Genomic DNA, 18,630 nt, shown 5'->3' on the forward strand with positions numbered 1-18,630 from the left:
ACCCAGTGCTCTGAACAACCTAACACCAACCCCCACTAACCACCCTCTCACACCCAAAAATTAAGGCCCTGGTGGCCCACAAGCCCAACTCCCCCTACCTGGTGTTCTAGCAGCCCCCTCCCCCTCCCATACCTTTGCAGTGGAGGGAGTAGCACATTCCCTCCTCTTTAGAGCCACCTTCAAAATGGTGGTGCCCACCCTGCCCAGTGCATCATGGAGTGCGCTGGGCAGGGCTTCCCTACCACATAAGGGACCTCCAGCCCCCCTATTGCTGTCCTAGGAGGAAAGTGGGGGTGGGGCTTGTTGGGGCCTTGCAGTTGAGGGAGCCCTTGTGTTTGACAGCCCAGACCTGTCAAACAAGTGCGGGAGGATTGTGCACGAGTGCATGCTCAGGCACAATCCTCCTCCACTTTTACCCCATCATCAGAGATAATAGCGTGCTTAAATTTGCATGCTATTATCTGTGATCATAGGGGCAGTATAGCCCAGCGCTGTATGGAACAACACAGGGCTTCTGATCATCTGTCTGTAAGTGCAGTTACATACATAACTGAAAATTAGTGCCAATTAGCTACCAATTGGCACTAAGCTGACGTAACTGGAGGCATACTATGATCTGCACAAGCAATTTTGCAATCAAAGCGTAAAATTGTGCACAGAAGATTATAGAATGAGGGGGAATGTGTGTTATTGCTAGGTCCTGCTTCCTTTCTCCTTATTTCCGCAAGAACAGGGACAAAGGGAGAGGTGATAAAGACTGGTTTGTTTGTAACATTGCAACCCTCCAGCTTTGTCTCAAGTATGCATTAATTCTTTCACAGTACTCGCATTTACCATCTTTGTTGGTAGATTATTCCAGGCATCTATTTCCTCATTACCACAGACTCTATCCTCAATGTCATATCATAACTTCTTGTTCCTGAAATTTATTTTCTGTAGAAATGTTTCCCTTCCTGTGATTTGGTGAACGTGATCACATATCTTGAATGTTTCTAAGTCTTTGTTGTGAGCTGTTGTATCAATAGCTGTTTTTCTGAACCGCTTCCAATAGTTCAATGGTCAGGCATCCAAAGCTGAAGGTGGGGTCTCCGCAAGGCTCATGCTTTTTAGCGAAAGGAGCAAGAGCTTGGGCTAGGAATGGAAACTACATTTGCTGCTTGCAAGGACATAGCTCTAACTACAACCCCCACTGTGCACTCCCCTCCCCCCACAAACCAGTCCCTGAACTTTGGGAGCCACAAACCATGCACAACCAGGGATACAAATAAAAATGTGGCCAGAACACCCCATTTTTTGCAACAAGGACCATACTTTATAGTTAATGAAAAATGGCTACCTGAGGTCATCCAAAATGATAAATAAGAGAGAAATCTAGGAGTCAACAGTTTCCATTTCTTGTCCTTCTAATGTTAACAGCTAATCTGTGCTAAATGTCTGATTTGGAAGTTAACACTCATTTTCCAAACCATTCACCCCTCTTCCAGATTATCCAAGATCATTTTCATATTTTTCATTCCTTTCAGTGTCTCCACCCCCTTCCCATTAAGGTGTGTGTCTCATCAGCAAACAAGCACATTTTTTTCTAAAGTCTCTATGCAGTGTCACTGATAAATATATTTAAAAGAACCAGTGCCAGCACCGAGCTGCTGGTCAGTTTACCTTTTCCAGAGTGAACACCATTGACCACTACTACCCTCTGCATTGTCACATACCCATTTACAATGTTTCATCCTATTCTAACACCATTCAGCTTGTTTACCAGTCTTTGATGTGCATTGAGGGGAAAGGGGTGGGGGGGGGGGGGGGTGCAACACCTGCTCTTACCTAATTATTAAAGAATTCAATCAAGTAAAAAAAAAAAGTTTTATTTATGCAATTTTATACAAATATCATACTTGAAAGAAATCAGAGAAATAACCACGGCAAATAACAGAAGAAAAAAAAGCTCAATCAAGTTTTTATGGTAGGTACTTGCTTTTGTGAAACTGCACTGCCTGGTGTCCAGTAAGCTACTTGTTTTAAGATGCTGTGCTCTCTTTTCCTGTTGTATCGTTTCCTGAGTTTTGCTCAATCCTGAAGTTAATGGATCTGGAGTTGCTCTCTTCTCCTCGGTCTCCATGTTTATTTAGCAGGACCCAGTCCGTCAGAGCCCTCACCTTCAGACACACACTGAACACACTGCATGCAGTGCAGTCAGCAGCATTAAGCTATTTTAGCTCTCTTGGGTAGACACTACTGGTCCCCAAGGCCTTAACAGCTCTCCTCTTCAAACATTTATCAGTGCTTTTCCTGCCATCACTTCCCCTTCTGTAAATTCTGAGCAAAAGAACTTATTTAAGATTTCTGTCTTCTTCTGGTCCTTCTCTTTACAAATCTCACTTTCTCCTCTTATTTTACCTTTGATTTTTTTTTCTCGCTCCTGAAGAAGATCTTATTGCCTTCCTTTCAGGGTAATTTTCAACTGTCCACATTGTTGCAAACAGGTACTCAATGCATCCCCCAAACTACCCATCAATGTGTGAAGCCTACTTTGAAAGATTGCTTCCAATTCATTCCCTACCAATGCATAAATTTCTCCACTCACACCTTCAGATCTATGCCTACTTTGACCTATTCAGTACCTAAACACACATCATCTCTCCAGCAACTGTTACTAAGGAACAGATGTGAGAGAGACGCTTGCCTTTAGCAAGGGGAAAAAAAAGTTTATTGCTCATTGTATAGCTAGACATGAATAGTATATACAGTCATGATTCCAAGCATGAAAACCTGAGAAATATTTACAGTTATCTCATCAGTCTCTGGTGACCAATTACTGCTTCTATTACCCATTGCCAATCACATAAAGAAAGAGTTAAACACTGATTCAATTTCTGGCCCTTATCTAACTGGCAAGACATAAACCTCCCAGGATGCCAACACTTCTCACATCTGCACCCAACAGCTCTACCAAAACACTCCCCCTCACCTCCAGGGTTCGGTGTGTGCCCTGTAAAGCAATGCAGGAAAGGTCCTGGGACAGGTGTCTCCAGGCCTTAGAGCAGGGGTGAAAGTGAAGGAGGTTCCCTTTACCTGGCTGACCCATCTGGATCTCCAACAATGGACTAAGGCGATGTGTTTCTTCTGGTCTTTCATTAGGGCTACTCTAGAACTAATCACAGGACACTGGACTCATCTCAGCATTGCGACCACATTGTCCTCCACCTAACAAAACATAGCATCCCCACCTCCCCAGCATCTATGTAAAATCTCAGCCTCAGAGAACAGACTAACACAAGCTAAAGACCCTTCGCCCACATGCTGTATCATAGCACAAGTCTACGCCCCTTATCTCCCTTTTCTATACATTCTGGATCAGTAGAATTCAGCCTGTACCTCCTTATATATATATTTTGTAAACCGCTCTGAAATTTCCTTGAAAGAGTGGTATATCAAGCTTGAAACATACCAATTCTCACCTAGCCACCCCCCCCCCCCCCCCCCCATTACTTCAGTAGTACACTCCAATCTTTCTCCCTCTTTTCCTGTATACTGCTTCTCAGGTCAAGTGATTGTCTGCCTCCGTCCCGCACACCGATTCTCAGGTTCAGACCTTTGTGCTGCTGTTTGTCTCTCTCCCACCCCATCCCTAATCTGTGCTGTAGAATGCTCTTGGGGGGAGGAAAGATGTTTTGCAGTTTACAGATTATCTTGACAGACATAAATTGCTCTGTTCCAGTCACCCCCAGTTATAAAAATAAATTTTCTGCCAAACAGGCAAGTAATCCATCAGAGGACCTGGAAAAAAAAAAAAAGAAGTCTTAAAATCTGTGCACATTACTGAGTAACCTACCACTCGCCCCCCACATTTCCCCTTCTGCTACATGTGCAGTATTACTAGATAACCCCGTGTATGATCCCTTAGACACCTATGCAATCATTTCCTCCCCCGTATAACAAAGGTACACTCACGCGCAACAAGACCAAGTCCAGGTACATAATCTGCTAACGTCCGTAACAGGAATAGAATTGTGCCCCTGAAAGGAAACAAGGAAGTGAGACACAATAAATACTGGATTCTCGTACGTCCTGCAGAAGAATCCTGAGGCCTTCAATGCGTCTGATGGAGTAAACCACTAGACCCCCTTCATGTCTGATGGATCAAAACAGAGAATTCTTAAAATCTCCCCACCACTTGCTGAGCTTTTACAGATCAGTAATGTTACAATCTAAGAAGTTTTATGTGCCCCACTTATTATTCACAGACACATTCTAAATTCAAGCCCAAGTCCTTATTTATTTTAAAAAGGTTAGTCCGCCTATCACCTAAGCGGTGATACAGAGTATGTGTGCTGGGCTCAAGGAGACAGATGACTGGTTTTTGAAAGGAGATTACAGGACTGAAAGTGTGTGTATATTTGCACTATATATACGTGTGTATATATATTTGTATTTGTACACACACACATACACTACAAGAATACATATATCTATATGCACACATTTCAATTCTAGGAGGGGGGGATGGTGAGGACTCTTACTCTGAGTATCGGTCATAGAAAGGAGATCTCAGTAGATAGTACAACAGCAAGATGCACCGACGTCTGAGCTCCGTGCGCTCCCGGCAGTTCAACAATTTTGCATTGGTCATTAAACTCAAACTGAAAAGAGGAACAGAAAGACAAAATAAAATTGAAAGGTTTTCTACATGTTCACACAGTGACATTAAGTTTCCACTGTACAGGGAGACAGGGTGCTGCAGTGACCTCAGATCTCATGCAGAGACCTTATAAGCTCACTTCACTGAGCGATACCATGAGATGTGCTGCAGTGACCTCAGATCTCATGCAATAACCTTATATCTCACCTCACTGAGTGATACCATGAGATAAAGTGCTGCAGTGACCTCAGATCTCACACAGTGACCTCAGATCTCATGCAGAGACCTTATAATCTCACTCCACTGAGTGATACAAAAAACATAATGTGCTGCAGCGACCTCAGATCTCATGCAATGACCTTATATCTCACCCTGAGTGATACCATGAGACAATGTGCTGCAGTGGACCTCAGATCTCAAACTCCCCATAGTGCTGTAGGGAAAATTGTTGTCAAAGACTGAAGGATGGCTACAGACTGCTTTGTAGCACTTGGAGATTATGTTATCAATATAAAACTGTAGCAATAAGCATAATACATTTTAACTTCAACAGTTAACATTTTTCTAGGCCTTACCTTGTTACATCCAAGATCCCAGAAAGCAACCAAGGCTTCCAAGACTTCTGGCCCCACACTGCTAAACTAAGCACTGAGAAAGAAGTCAAGGAGCAGACAGAGAACAGGCATTTTACTTTCAACCTTCCAGAAGGGACATGCCCCACCCCCGCTGCAGTATGCACCCCTATCTCAGGGTGTAACAACAGTACAGGATAAGGGCCACTGATTATCAATTAGTTCATTAGCACTATTGATGGCTTCACTAACAGAAGCGGATGCGTTTCTTCATGCCTAGAGAGTAAAACAGCGCTGAACTAGGAAGGAAGGTACGTAAGGGAGGAAAGGAAGCTGGACAGAAACTAAAGGAAAAAGAGCAAGAGAAGGTAACCTAATGGGGATGGAATGACACAAAAGAAACTCCTTAGTACAGAGAACTGTAACTCAGAGCCAGGGGAGAAAGATTTTTTTTTTAAGTTGGCGCTAGCTGTTTGCATGACACAAGGATTCTGGCAGTTATACTCTTGTATAAGGGGCATTACAAGTATTACAAATTATGCAGTTATGGATTATTTATAGTAAATAACTTTTAAAGCTAAGCCAAAGCACAGCAGGGAAGTTTTGCCTCAGTTCACTCTTCCCCCACATATTAGAACTTTGGATACAGCTTAGACACAGGGAGTGTATCTGCTACTTCAATGATCCAATTGTCTCCTGGTATTTTACAACAGATAACAGATCAGGATACAGTGAGCGAGGGGCCTGGCAATATAGACCGACTCCGCTAGGGTCTCCTGTAGTCCCAAAGGGGTAGGGAGACACTCGCCTTCCTCTGTCTTTCTTTTCTTATGTCTCTCTGATTGCTGCTGTGGATAACCCCACAGCCTGGAATGCACTGATGGGGCTGAAACAAAAGATATCAAACATATTGTCAGATAACCTCCTATAAGTAGGTAACACAGTGAATGATGGCAGATAAAGACCAATAATGGTCCATACAGTTTGCCCAGTAGGTTTGCCACAGTAGTAGTATATGTTGCATTGTGCAGGTTACATTCCCCATAGACAGTCCTTCGTTTTTAGAGTCGAACAATTACTGGTATTTCCCTCAACTTTAATGCTCCCTCTCCAATTGTCCATAGGAGGTGAAGACTTGCTGAGCTACAGCTTAGTCCATAATGTCAAATCAGTCATCGCTGCCGAGTTACGAGCTTAGTCCTTATTCAGAGAGTTGGAGACAAGGCCTCACTGCTGAGTTATATCTCCGTTCTTATTCACAGAAGACTAGGCCTCAGCCCCAAGCTATAACTAGGTACTTACTCTCATTGAGGGAACGTAGCACCCTGTTTGATCGCCTTCCCACGTATGTTGCTTCTGTCCCTTCTAAGTTATATTCCGGATCTGTTGAACAAATGAATGGGATGATTCAAATTGGTGAACTCAGGACCTGTCTTACTGCCAAGCCTTAAAGAGCAACACCTCTCCTCCCACAGCTTGCTATCTCCATTCTTCTCCCAATGATCTCAGAGATATGACAGAAAACGTTACCAATTCTTCCAGAAAATCTTTGCCGATTCCACACCTTGCTTTGATCCAGCACAAGCCGCAATGCACAGCCCCTTCCTCCCAAAGCAGACACTAACAGCTAAGGTGTGTCTCACACTGTCATAAGTCCTCATCCCTCCCTAAAAGGGATAGACTGACCCTGTGGGTCCGGCTGCAACTCCCGGTCCAGTGGTATTATAGGAGGAGTAGTCTGTATTCCAGATTTGTACCACAACAAAAGTAGGATCCGCAGAACTGCCCTGATGGGAGCAAGAAAAATTATCAATTAAACAAATCACCCTCAAACAGAGCAAAAAAGCAGGGGTGGAGGGAAACTGCAAAGGCTTCCAACAGCTGTCACTGAGTGATCAACAATTTCAGTAACTATTAACCTTATATTAACCTTCTCTCTGACCAACATTTGTAGAGGAGTCCTAACCTCATTCCCCTTCAAGCATTAGCAGCAATCAAGCTGTTCTTCCAAATGCACAACATATGAGGTAGGCGTCTCAGCACTGCTAAAACACTTCTGATGTTATAAGTGAACTAAATTGGCAGAAGCACAACACAGGGGGCCTAAGGCAAAACAGAAAGAAGCAAGCTGCACACAACATGAGCAAGAAGGGAACCCTCTGTGCCTGCTACACAGGGAGAGGAAACAGGTCAGGTAGGATAAATGTACGGTGATGATCCTCCTGATCGCCCTAATTGGATAAAACCAACGTGGATATGTTGGAGGCTTGAGCACACGTTTTTTCCTCCTTATATGTTATATGAGTTTTTTGAAAAATTAATTTTGAAGATAACTTTGAGGAGCATTTTTTGATATTTATTAATAAGGTTGTTTAATGATTTCAATCCTGTCTTTTTGTTTTGGGGTCTGTTTTCAATTTGAGGATAAATGTGATCCCATTTGATAACATAGGCTCATGCCTGGGTCCTGTCTTCTCTGCTTTTTCCTTTTCCAGACCTCCATTCTGTAGTCTGTGCCTCCATAGACACGGATACACAAAAACTCCGCTGACTACGCTAAATGCCTTTGAGATTCATAGAAACCTACAATTTCAAAGTTCCAATCCTGACATAGACAATTACAGCAGTAAAATACTCAAATAAAATACAAAGAATGGCATAGTATACTTGCGTCAACACAATATGTAATAAAACTAGAGCTGCACACTAATCACAATTAAAGCATGAAATGTCACCCGCGATTGAGAAAATTAATTGCGATAAATAATTGACCACTGCCCGGTCCAGCGCCACTTGCTTACCTCCGGGACCGCTGGCGGCTCTCCTCTCCCAATTTACCTTAGCTGTCTTACAGTTAATCTTCACCCTGCAGCAGCTGGCAGCGTACTGAAATGCTGCCTCGGCTTGCACTGGGCCTTTCCTTCTGACCTGTCCTGCCCTGACGCCAACTTCCTATTTTCAGAAAGGGGCACTGGGTCAGAAGGAAAGGCCTGGTGCAGGCCGAGGCAGCATTTTCAACATACCGCAGGATGAAGATTGACAATTGATGAGGTAAACCAAGATATGAGGAGAGGGGAGAGTCGTCATCGCCTCTGCAATCTGGGAGAGATGGCAGACAGGAGAGCGAAGGAGAACATGGGAGGGGATGCATATCAGAGGGAGAAAGAATGGATGAAGGCATAGGGAGGCTCAGGCACATGGAGGAAGAGAGAATGGGTGAAGGCACAGGGGGACTCATGGAGGGATAGAGAGAAATTGAGTGAAGGCACAGGGAGAGAGAGAGAATGGGTGAAAGCACAGGGGGACTCATGGAGGGAGAGATAGAATGAGTGAAGGCACAGGGGGAATCATGGAGGGATAGAAAATGAGTGACAGCACGGGACACAGGGAAAGAGAGAGAGAATGGGTGAAGGCACAGGGGGACTCATGGAGGGAGAGACAGAATGAGTGAAGGCATAGGGGGACTCATGGAGGAATAGAAAACAAGTGAAGGCACAGGGAGAGAGAGAAACGGTGAAGGCACAATGGGATACAAGAGAGAGTGAAAACAGGTGAAGGCACAAGGGGGTACAAGAGAGAGAGAAAACAGGTGAAGGCTCACCCAAAGTTACAGTCCTGCTGTTCAATGGCTGGTGGGGTAGCTGAAGCACCACCAGCTGAAGAAAGCCACTTCTTGAGTCACCCCTTCCTTCTCGTGCTGCTTAAGGAGTGAGGAAGTCAGCGGGGTGCCTCCAGCCACCAAATGCTTACATTCCCCAAGCATGCTCAGTTTGTGCATGAATTTAGCATGCTCGGGGAGTGCTGGTATCAGTGGCTAGAGGCACCCCGCTGACTTCCTCATTGCTGAGGCAGCACAAGGAGGAAGGAAGACACTTTGGCACTGGATTTCCTTGACTGGCTTTGGCATCCCCACCAGCAAAGGTAAGATATCTAAGGGGGGGGGGGAGAGGAAATGTGCTCCCCATGAACAGTAGGCTATGGCCCAACTTTAATTGCACAATTAATCACAAGATTAAAATTCTGATCGAAATGCAGCCCTAAATAAAACATTTAAATAGACAGCGCATGGTATAAGCAAAGATGGAACATATAGGCCCTGTTTACTAAGGTGCGCTAGAATGTTTTAAAACTTTTGTAAGACCTGAAAATCAAGTCTTCCAATACTGTTAGTATATTGCTGTGAGACATACTTGGCCAGCTGAAGGAGGATAATGACTACCCATCGTGCCGGCTCCCCCCACACCTTTGCAGCGCTCATCTCTACGAAGACCTCGACACATTCCAGGACACTCAGCCAAGTCAGCAACTTCTGCTGGGACACAGGCTACAGGAAACAGAGACACAAGGGATCAAGGAATTATGGTAAAGCCCCATGTGGGAGGGAACAGACACACAAATGTGAATATGCAACAGGTTGCATGTTTCACATCCCAGGAGGAGTTGTGTAATGCAATCTTTGGAAAAAAGAATGAAACAAATATGGAAGAAAAGCACAAACTGAGTCATGAGGTGGCTGAAATCCCAGCCACAGTGGGATTAACACAGGGGTTAAACCAGGACCTGGCATACCACCCTTCCCATGGATACACCCTATCATCACTGATCTCAAGAGCACTGCTGCTGGGTACAGGAACCAGGACCCCTGCAAATTATGCTGCTGGCCATAGAAATATCTTCTTCAAAGAAGTGCTGGCTTCACTGTAGGTCCCAGAGACTCCCTGTTTTCTACCCCCTTTTCTTTTTAGAGGCTTAGGTGCTCTTATGAGACACAGTGGGAACTCTGACCTCAGGGAAGCTGGGTATATCTCAATCTATAGGTTCTCCAATGAATCTTCTTTATCAGAAACGAACTGTATTTCTCCACCAGGTGGGAAAAAACTCTGCATTACCTCCTATGGAACAGGCTTTCTGTTGATTCTTCTAATTCTGTTCTCCTCTTGCAGCTTATGAAATATGTTTCCAGATTTGACACTACCAACTTATTAACAACCTTCCCTGATCTTCAACCTCACATCCATCTACGCTGTTCACTTATTTGCAGTATATACGAACCAGATTATTGTACTGCAGCTCCTTGTAACTCTGGGCAAGTCACTTAACCCTCCATTGCCCCTGGTATAAAATAAGTACCTGAATATATGTAAACCGCTTTGCAAAAACCTCAGAAAGGCGGTATATCAAGTCCCATTTCCTTTTCCCTTATGTTATGTTACCCCCAACTCACCCACCAGTGGAATAAACAGATTGACAAAGATGTCTGCTCACCACTGGGAGGGTTCGTCGCAGCTCTTTCCGAAGGATTCCATCATTCAGCAACACCAACAGATTAGAGGCAGAATACACTGGAAAACAAAGACAGCGAGTCCCTATAGCAAATGCACCATCACCACTGCACACTTCTGCTAAACTGACACCAGTCTCTGGCAGGCAATTCACAGCATTCTGCTCACCAGCTGCCTGATGTGCACCTCACAAGGAGAGGAGAGATGTGAAAAACCCGAATCCCCTCTCCCCCTTCAACCTATCCAAATTCAAATTCTATCTTTGCCAATTTCACTGTATGCTTAACCTCTTTCTTTGTTCTCATTCTTTCCTCACGCTGCCCTTCAAGAAACAGACCTTTCCATATTCATTACCACTGTGGCATACTGGAATAAGGTATTTCTAGCAGAGTTCAGTCATTTTCAATTTAAGATGCTCAGGGATACATACCAAGCTCAGAAATCTCATGAGAAGCTGCAAAACGACCTAAGTAAAAAATAAAAAAAAAAAGTAAATGGTGGGTTACTGCAGTCAGTGATACAGAGAAGCCTACTCTTCAGCTGCATTCATAACAGCTGGGTAGAGAAAAATCCAGATGTAACTATCTCAGGGAAAACATGACTGCGTCACTAGAAACAGCCTCTCCAAAAGTACTAAAAACACTTTGAGCTCATTTTTATTACACAAGAGGTTAGAAAAACATAGTTAAGAAAACAAACTAAGATGGGAACTCATTAGCTCAATTCTGATTTGGACCCATGTTGTGAAAAGTGACCATTTTCAACATTTTGGATTCACGACTTTAGTCATGTTTTCCCAGAGATGGTCAAATATCTTTCCAGCTGTTCACTTCCATTTTCCTTGCAACCAAAATCAGAATCCTGCAGTAGTTTTCTGCAATTATGAACAGATTACAACATCCTCAAGAGATATTACTCTGGCTAAGAGTCGAAGTGGGAGACCTGGGCTCAAGCTTTGCAGTGCAAGGAGTGGGAACAGTAGCTTGTGTGTGGAATGAAAACCATATTTGCGGTTGCAAGCATATAGCCCTAACTACAACCCCCACACAGCGTGTGCACGCACACACATCAGTTCCCTGAATTTCAGGGAACATAAAAAGAACAGGAACAATCACAGATACAAAAAGTTAAGAACACAAGCGTTGCCATACTGGGACAGACTGAAGGTCCATCAAGCCCAGAATCCTGTTTCCAACAGTGGCCAATTCAGGTCACAACTACCTGCCAAGATCCCTTAGCCTTCCCTTCCCTAACTAATGTAGTCTGAAGTGTTTGCTTTCTGCTGTTTGTACACCTGTCCTATCAATTTGTCATTCCTTTCCTTTTTCTTATGACTTGTAATTTTTTATTTATGACTCTAGATCTGCCAGTTAGCCTAGGAGGTATAGTAAATTCCTAATAAACTATAAAAGTAAAATTGATTTTATGCTGCTTATCCTAGAAACAAACAGTGGATTTTCCCATCCATCTTAATAATGGCGTATTATGGATTTTTATTTTAGGAAATTATCCAAACCTTTTTAAATCTAACTTCTTTTACCATATTCTCTGGCAACAAATTCTAGAGTTTAATTACATGTTAAATGAAGAAACATTTTTTGTTACATTTGTACCCCGAGCTTTCCCACTCATGGCAGGCTCAATGCGGCTTACATGGGGCAATGGAGGGTTAAGTGACTTGCCCAGAGTCACAAGGAGCTGCCTGAAGTGGGAATCAAACTCAGTTCCCCAGGACCAAAGTCCACCACCCTAACCACTAGGCCACTCCTCCACTTTCTCTGATTTGTTCTAAATTTACTACTTAGTAGCTTCATTGCATGCTTGCCCTAGTATTTTTGGAAAGGGTATACAAGCAATTCACGTCTAACCCGTTCCACTCAACTCAGTATTTTATAGAGCTATCATATCTCCCCCCCCCCTCAGCCGTCTCTTGTCCAAGCTCAAGAGCCCTTTCTGCTTCAGCATTTCCTCATAGGGAAGTCATCCATCCCTTCTAATAAAAGAAGTGAGGCCAGAACACTGCCAGTTTTCTGCAACAAGCCCTCTCATGTAAGTGCCATTTGTGCACTAAGATCACAGAATTCTAGCACTTATGCATGTAAGTGTTGGTTGGGCGCTAAGCAGTCTTCTACAAGCTTAGGGAGTCTTTCAAAAAGGTGCAGTAGCGTTACTAACATGCGCTAACCACTAGAGATGCCCACAGGAACATATGGGCGTATCTAGCGTTTATTGCACACTTATTTTAGCGCATGAGGCTTCCTTAGAAAATTAAAAAGTCATGGGATAGGAGCTGATGTAAATACATAGCAGATCAGTACTGGACTAGTATTATTTAAACACATGAAGATTGTAAGAAATTGCACAAAGTCCAAAACGATGCATATTAAAGCTACGGGTACACAGTGCCGAGTTTGATACCGGGAGTCACCTCTTAGGAAAAGGATCTCAGAATCATTGTGGATATTATACTGAGTGGTGATGATGGAGAAACAAATCCAACTTTACAAACTATTCAGAGCTGAAAGGAGAAAAAAAAACCCGGAATATCATGCTACCTTGCTATAGATCAAAACTGCACCAGCAGCTTGAATACTGTGTACTCTTCTGGTCATCACATCTCAAAAAAATTCATAGCAAGAAAAGGTGCAAACAAGGGCACCATTACCCATATGGAGAAAAACTAAACAGGTTAGAGCTTTTAGAGAGGGTTTAAAAAAATGAATGGATGGACCAACTAAATGGGATGTGGTAAGCACCAAGAATGCTTCATGAAATAAGTGGTAGCAGACAACACAAATTGGAAAAAGTCTATTTTTTTTTTTTTTTAACATCAACACATTTAGGGCCTCTTATCAAGTCACACTAGTGGTTCCTGCGCAGCAATGCTGACGGAGCCCATTCAAAATGAATGGGCTTTGTCGGCTTTACCGCACCCGGAGCCAATAATGCAACTTGATAAAAGAGGCTCTTAAGCTGTGGAATCTGTCACTGAAGGATGTGATCAAAGACATCTAGCACCGTTGGGTTCAAGAGAAGTTTAAGATAAGTTCCTATAGGTCAGGTCTAAACACCATTATTAGTTGGCAGACTTCGGACAGCCACTGTTTATTCCTAGAAGTAAATAAGGAATGAATCTGCACCCTGGGATGTGGCAGCTGTTGTGGAGTGCTATGTGCTCATTAAAGCTGGTTCAAAAAAAATTATTTTAGGAGTTTGAACCATGGATGAATCACTCTCCTATTGGGCTTGGCACAATGAACTACATTAATTGATGTTATTTGAAAAAAAAAGTGTCTAACCCCCCCCCCCCCCCCCCCCCCCCCCCCCCCCTGTTTACTAAAGCTTAGCTCGAGTTATCTGCAGCAGGGCCCATTTTATTTCTATGGGCCCTGCTGCAGACAACTCAAGCTATCCTTTAGTAAACAACACCCAAAGTCCTTTATGCACAGGAAGGAATTCCTATCAATCTGGGATAAATACATCCAACCATTACCTCCTCGAGCTTGGAGTGAAATTTTGAATACATTGTGACTAGGATCTTGGTATGTTTTCCTCCCCCCCCCCCTTTTTTTTATTTGCTGTGCATTTTAAACATATATTTTGTCAGTCATAAGAGCCAAGGCCCTTTAACATATTTTTAGATGTTCTACTCAGAGGTGGTTGGGATACATTTTGAATAAGACTGTTACTGTATGCTTTGTATTTCCTGTTATTACTCGTCATCAATAAAAAAAGCTTTAAACATAAAGCTGGTTCCACTTGGATGTTGTTCAAACCTCATAATTTGGATCTCCTAGCTCCAGATTATTTTTCTTGACCCCTGATGCAGGCATTCTGAAGCCAAAACAACAGCCCATGTTCAGTCAATGAATAAAGGATGCTGTTTTTTTTCTGTGCCAATGTAGTAAAATTATATATGTTGTGAAACAAATATAGGAACATATTCATTTTGAGTACTTTGTTTGCCCTTCGCTCAACGTGTAATTAAACTCTAGAATTCTTTGCCAGAGAATGTAGTAAAAGCAGTTAGGTTAGCGGGATTTAAAAAAGAGTTGGATAGCTTCCTAAAAGAATAGTCCCTAAGCCTTTATTAAAACAGACTTGGGGACTATCCACTGCTTACTTCGAGGATAGCGGAAATCTACCAAAAATATAAACCATATACAACCAACGAATAGTAAAGTTCAAATAGTGCCAGATGGTCACAAGGTTGATGTATTTTGGGGAAGTCTCATACAGTCACTGAGGCAAATGCTTTATCACCAATCTGGTTTATGTTAAGCACTGCATGAGCAATATAAAAAGCTATAAAAAGCACAATAAAAAAATCTTTTTCACAAGATATGGATGGTTGGGGGTTGTCTATGATTATAATTGTCACATTGATCAGGCACACCAGATTGGTGATAAAGCATTTGCCTCAGTGACTGTATGAGACTTCCCCAAAATACATCAACCTTGTGACCATCTGGAACTATTTGAACTTTACCATTCGTTGGTTGCATATGGTGTATATTTCTAGGATAAGCAGAATAAAATGTATTGTACCATTTTTGGGATCTTACCAGGTACTTGTAACCTGGGATGCTACTACTACTACTACTACTATTTAGCATTTCTATAGCGCTACAAGGCATACGCAGCGCTGTACAAACATAGAAGAAAGACAGTCCCTGCTCAAAGAGCTTACAATCTAATAGACAAAAAATAAATAAAGTAAGCAAATCAAATCAATTAATGTGAACGGGAAGGAAGAGAGGAGGGGGTAGGTGGAGGCGAGTGGTTACAAGTGGTTACGAGTCAAAAGCAATGTCAAAGAGGTGGGTTTTCAGTCTAGATTTAAAGGTGGCCAAGGATGGGGCAAGACGTAGGGGCTCAGGAAGTTTATTCCAGGCGTAGGGTGCAGCGAGACAGAAGGCGCGAAGTCTGGAGTTGGCAGTAGTGGAGAAGGGAACAGATAAGAAGGATTTATCCATGGAGCGGAGTGCACGGGAAGGGGTGTAGGGAAGGACGAGTGTGGAGAGATACTGGGGAGCAGCAGAGTGAGTACATTTATAGGTTAGTAGAAGAAGTTTGAACAGGATGCGGAAAACGGATAGGGAGCCAGTGAAGGGTCTTGAGGAGGGGGGGAGTATGAGTAAAGCGACCCTGGCGGAAGATGAGACGGGCAGCAGAGTTTTGAACTGACTGGAGAGGGGAGAGGTGACTAAGTGGGAGGCCAGCAAGAAGCAGATTGCAGTAGTCTAAACGAGAGGTGACAAGGGTGTGGATGAGGGTTTTGGTAGAGTGCTCGGAAAGAAAGGGGCGGATTTTACGGATGTTGTAAAGAAAGAAACGACAGGTCTTGGCGGTCTGCTGGATATGAGCAGAGAAGGAGAGAGAAGAGTCAAAGATGACCCCAAGGTTTCGAGCTGAGGAGACAGGGAGAATGAGAGAGCCATCAACAGAAATAGAAAATGGGGGGAGCGGGGAGGTGGGTTTGGGGGGGAAAATGAGAAGCTCGGTTTTGGTCATATTTAATTTCAGGTGGCGTTGAGACATCCAGGCAGCAATGTCAGACAAGCACGCTGAAACTTTGGTTTGGATGCAAGGTGAGATATCAGGGGTAGAAAGGTAGATTTGGGAGTCATCAGCATAGAGGTGGTAGGAAAAGCCATGGGATGAGATTAATGAACCAAGGGAAGAAGTGTAGATAGAAAAGAGGAGGGGACCAAGAACAGAACCCTGGGTACGCCGACAGGCAGAGGGATAGAAGTAGAAGAGGATCCACCAGAGTGAACACTAAAGGTGCGGAGGGAGAGGTAGGAAGAGAACCAGGAAAGGACAGAGCCCTGGAATCCAAGTGAGGACAGGGTATCGAGAAGTATGCTGTGATCGACAGTGTCAAAAGCAGCGGAAAGATCAAGAAGAATGAGGATGGAATATTGACCTCTGGATTTAGCCAGTAATAGGTCATTGGAGACTTTAGTAGGCGCAGTTTCGGTTGAGTGGAGAGGGCGAAAACCAGATTGTAATGGGTCAAGAATAGCATGTGAGGAGAGAAAATCAAGGCAGCGGCGGTGAACAGCACGCTCAAGTAATTTGGAGAGAAAAGGAAGGAGGGAGATGGGTCGGTAATTAGAGGGACAAGTAGGGTCAAGTGAAGGCTTCTTAAGGAGAGGTGTGACCACAGCATGTTTAAAGGCAGCAGGGACAGTCGCAGTGGAAAGTGAGAGGTTGAGAATGTGACAGATAAAAGGAATAAGAGTAGGAGAGATGGCATTAAGAAGGTGGGTGGGAATGGGATCAGAGGAACAGGTGGTACATTTTGAGGAAGAAAGGAGAAGTGTAGTTTCCTCAATAGTAACTTCAGGAAAGGAGGAAAGGGAATGAGGGGAAGGAGAGAGAGGGGAACGGACTAGTGGAGGGAGAGCTGGTGAGGTAGAGAAAGCAAGGTTTATCTTTTGAACCTTGTTGTGAAAGAATTCAGCAAGGGTCTGAGGAGATAGTGAAGGGGGAGTTGGGGGAGGGGGCACCTTGAGGAGAGAGTTCAATGTGGTGAAGAGAAGTCGAGGATTAGAGCCAAGAGAGTTGGTCAGTTGGATATAATAATCCTGTTTGGCACGTAAAAGAGCAGATTGGAAGGAGGTCAGCATGAACTTAAAGTGTAAGAAATCAGCAAGGGCCCGAGATTTCCGCCAGAGGCGTTCGGCGGAGCGGGTACAGGAACGTAGGTAGCGGATATTAGAAGTCAGCCAAGGTTGGGGTTTTGTACGCCTTACAGGGCGGGTCATCAAAGGTGCAAGAGTGTCTAAGGCTTAATGTATCTTCGGACTGTCCCAGTATGGAGGTACTTATGTTCTTATGTAAAATACCTGAGGCAGCCCTTCAGAGAATGTTGCTGTAAACAAATTAGCATGAATTTTCTTCACCTTCCTCAAATACTGAATATAAAGACAGGGGCTCGAAACACCAAACGGGAGCCAAACTTTTACAGAAGACAAATTTTGCAGCAATTTCTGAACCCGTGTTAAACTATTTTCCTGTTAGTAGCCATTACTATTTTCAATGTTACTACAAGTCAATAGGGTTGCTCGGGATGCGTCTAACAATCCCCCCCCTCTCCCCAGTATACAGTGATTTTGTGGTGAGATGTGTGTAATTTAGTCCAAACTGTAGACTGCAGTTTTAAACGTACTTTCCAGAAGCTGGACGGCCATATCAGGTCAATAGATGCCGAGGTAGACTTTGCCCGACGACAGACACACACACCCCTCAGCAAACAAGGGCTGTTTAACAAATGTGCGCCTCGCTCGAGTCGCTTCCCCTAGAGCTGGTCCAACCTACTACTACTACTACTTGACATTTCTAAAGCGCTACTAGGGTTACGCAGCGCTGTACAATTTAACATAGAAGGCCAGTCCCTGCTCAAAGGAGCTTACAATCTAAAGGACAAATGTACAGTCAGTCAAATAGGGGCAGTCTAGATTTCCTGAAGGTATAAAGGTTAGGTGCCGAAAGCAACATTGAAGAGGTGGGCTTTGAGCAAGGATTTGAAGATGGGTAGGGAGGGGGTTTGGCGTAAGGGCTCGGTGTAATAAAAGCCACGTGCTCGGTTAGAGCTAGTTGGTCCGAAGGTAGAGAGTTACTACTGTGAGTGAATGTAGGAGGGAGGAAAAGAGTAACAGACATACAGGATGGAATTGGGCACCAGCGGGCAACAAGCCCCGGAATAAACCAGATCCTTTCACTTTCTGGGACTTTTTTTTTTAATTACGCAACCCCCCCCCCCCCCCAAAAAAAAAAACATGCCACCGAGATTCCAGACGTGAAGCGGTGGCCTCCTGGGGCTCGGGAAGCTCCTGCACTGCACCACGTCTGGACTGCTCGGAAGCTGCGCTGATGAACCGTCCTGCAGCTGCAGGGAACCCCGGGGACAGCGTCCGGACCAAGACCGCTTACCCGCTAGCACGTAGGAGAGCATGCGGACAGCACTCTCGAACTGTGCAGCCGCCGCCGGGTTGCGACTGATACAACCTTCATAACGCTGACACAGGAGCCGCAATTTCTCCCTACACAGGTTCGCCATCATCCACCACCACGAAGCGTCTGTCTTCAACTTCCGGTTTGGACACTTCCTGTTTCCGGTGCGGGGGCC

The 18,630-nt window shown here is 44.1% G+C and overlaps 1 protein-coding gene across 1 annotated transcript; it reads right to left on the bottom strand.

The window, feature by feature from the left end:
• Positions 1-1,851: 1,851 nt before the first annotated feature.
• PEX16 (peroxisomal biogenesis factor 16) lies at positions 1,852-18,630 on the bottom strand. The gene is made up of 11 exons (XM_030200837.1): positions 18,435-18,630; positions 10,924-10,959; positions 10,477-10,553; positions 9,402-9,535; positions 6,898-6,998; positions 6,514-6,594; positions 5,942-6,097; positions 5,215-5,287; positions 4,521-4,640; positions 3,952-4,016; positions 1,852-3,777 (listed from the first exon to the last, which is right to left on the bottom strand). The coding sequence occupies exons 1-11, from the start codon at positions 18,562-18,564 to the stop codon at positions 3,719-3,721; spliced, it is 1,032 nt and encodes a 343-aa protein (XP_030056697.1). The 5' UTR covers positions 18,565-18,630; the 3' UTR covers positions 1,852-3,718.

This window comes from Microcaecilia unicolor, chromosome 4, assembly GCF_901765095.1.
Source record: "Microcaecilia unicolor chromosome 4, aMicUni1.1, whole genome shotgun sequence".
NCBI classification, from domain to species: Eukaryota; Metazoa; Chordata; class Amphibia; order Gymnophiona; family Siphonopidae; genus Microcaecilia; species Microcaecilia unicolor.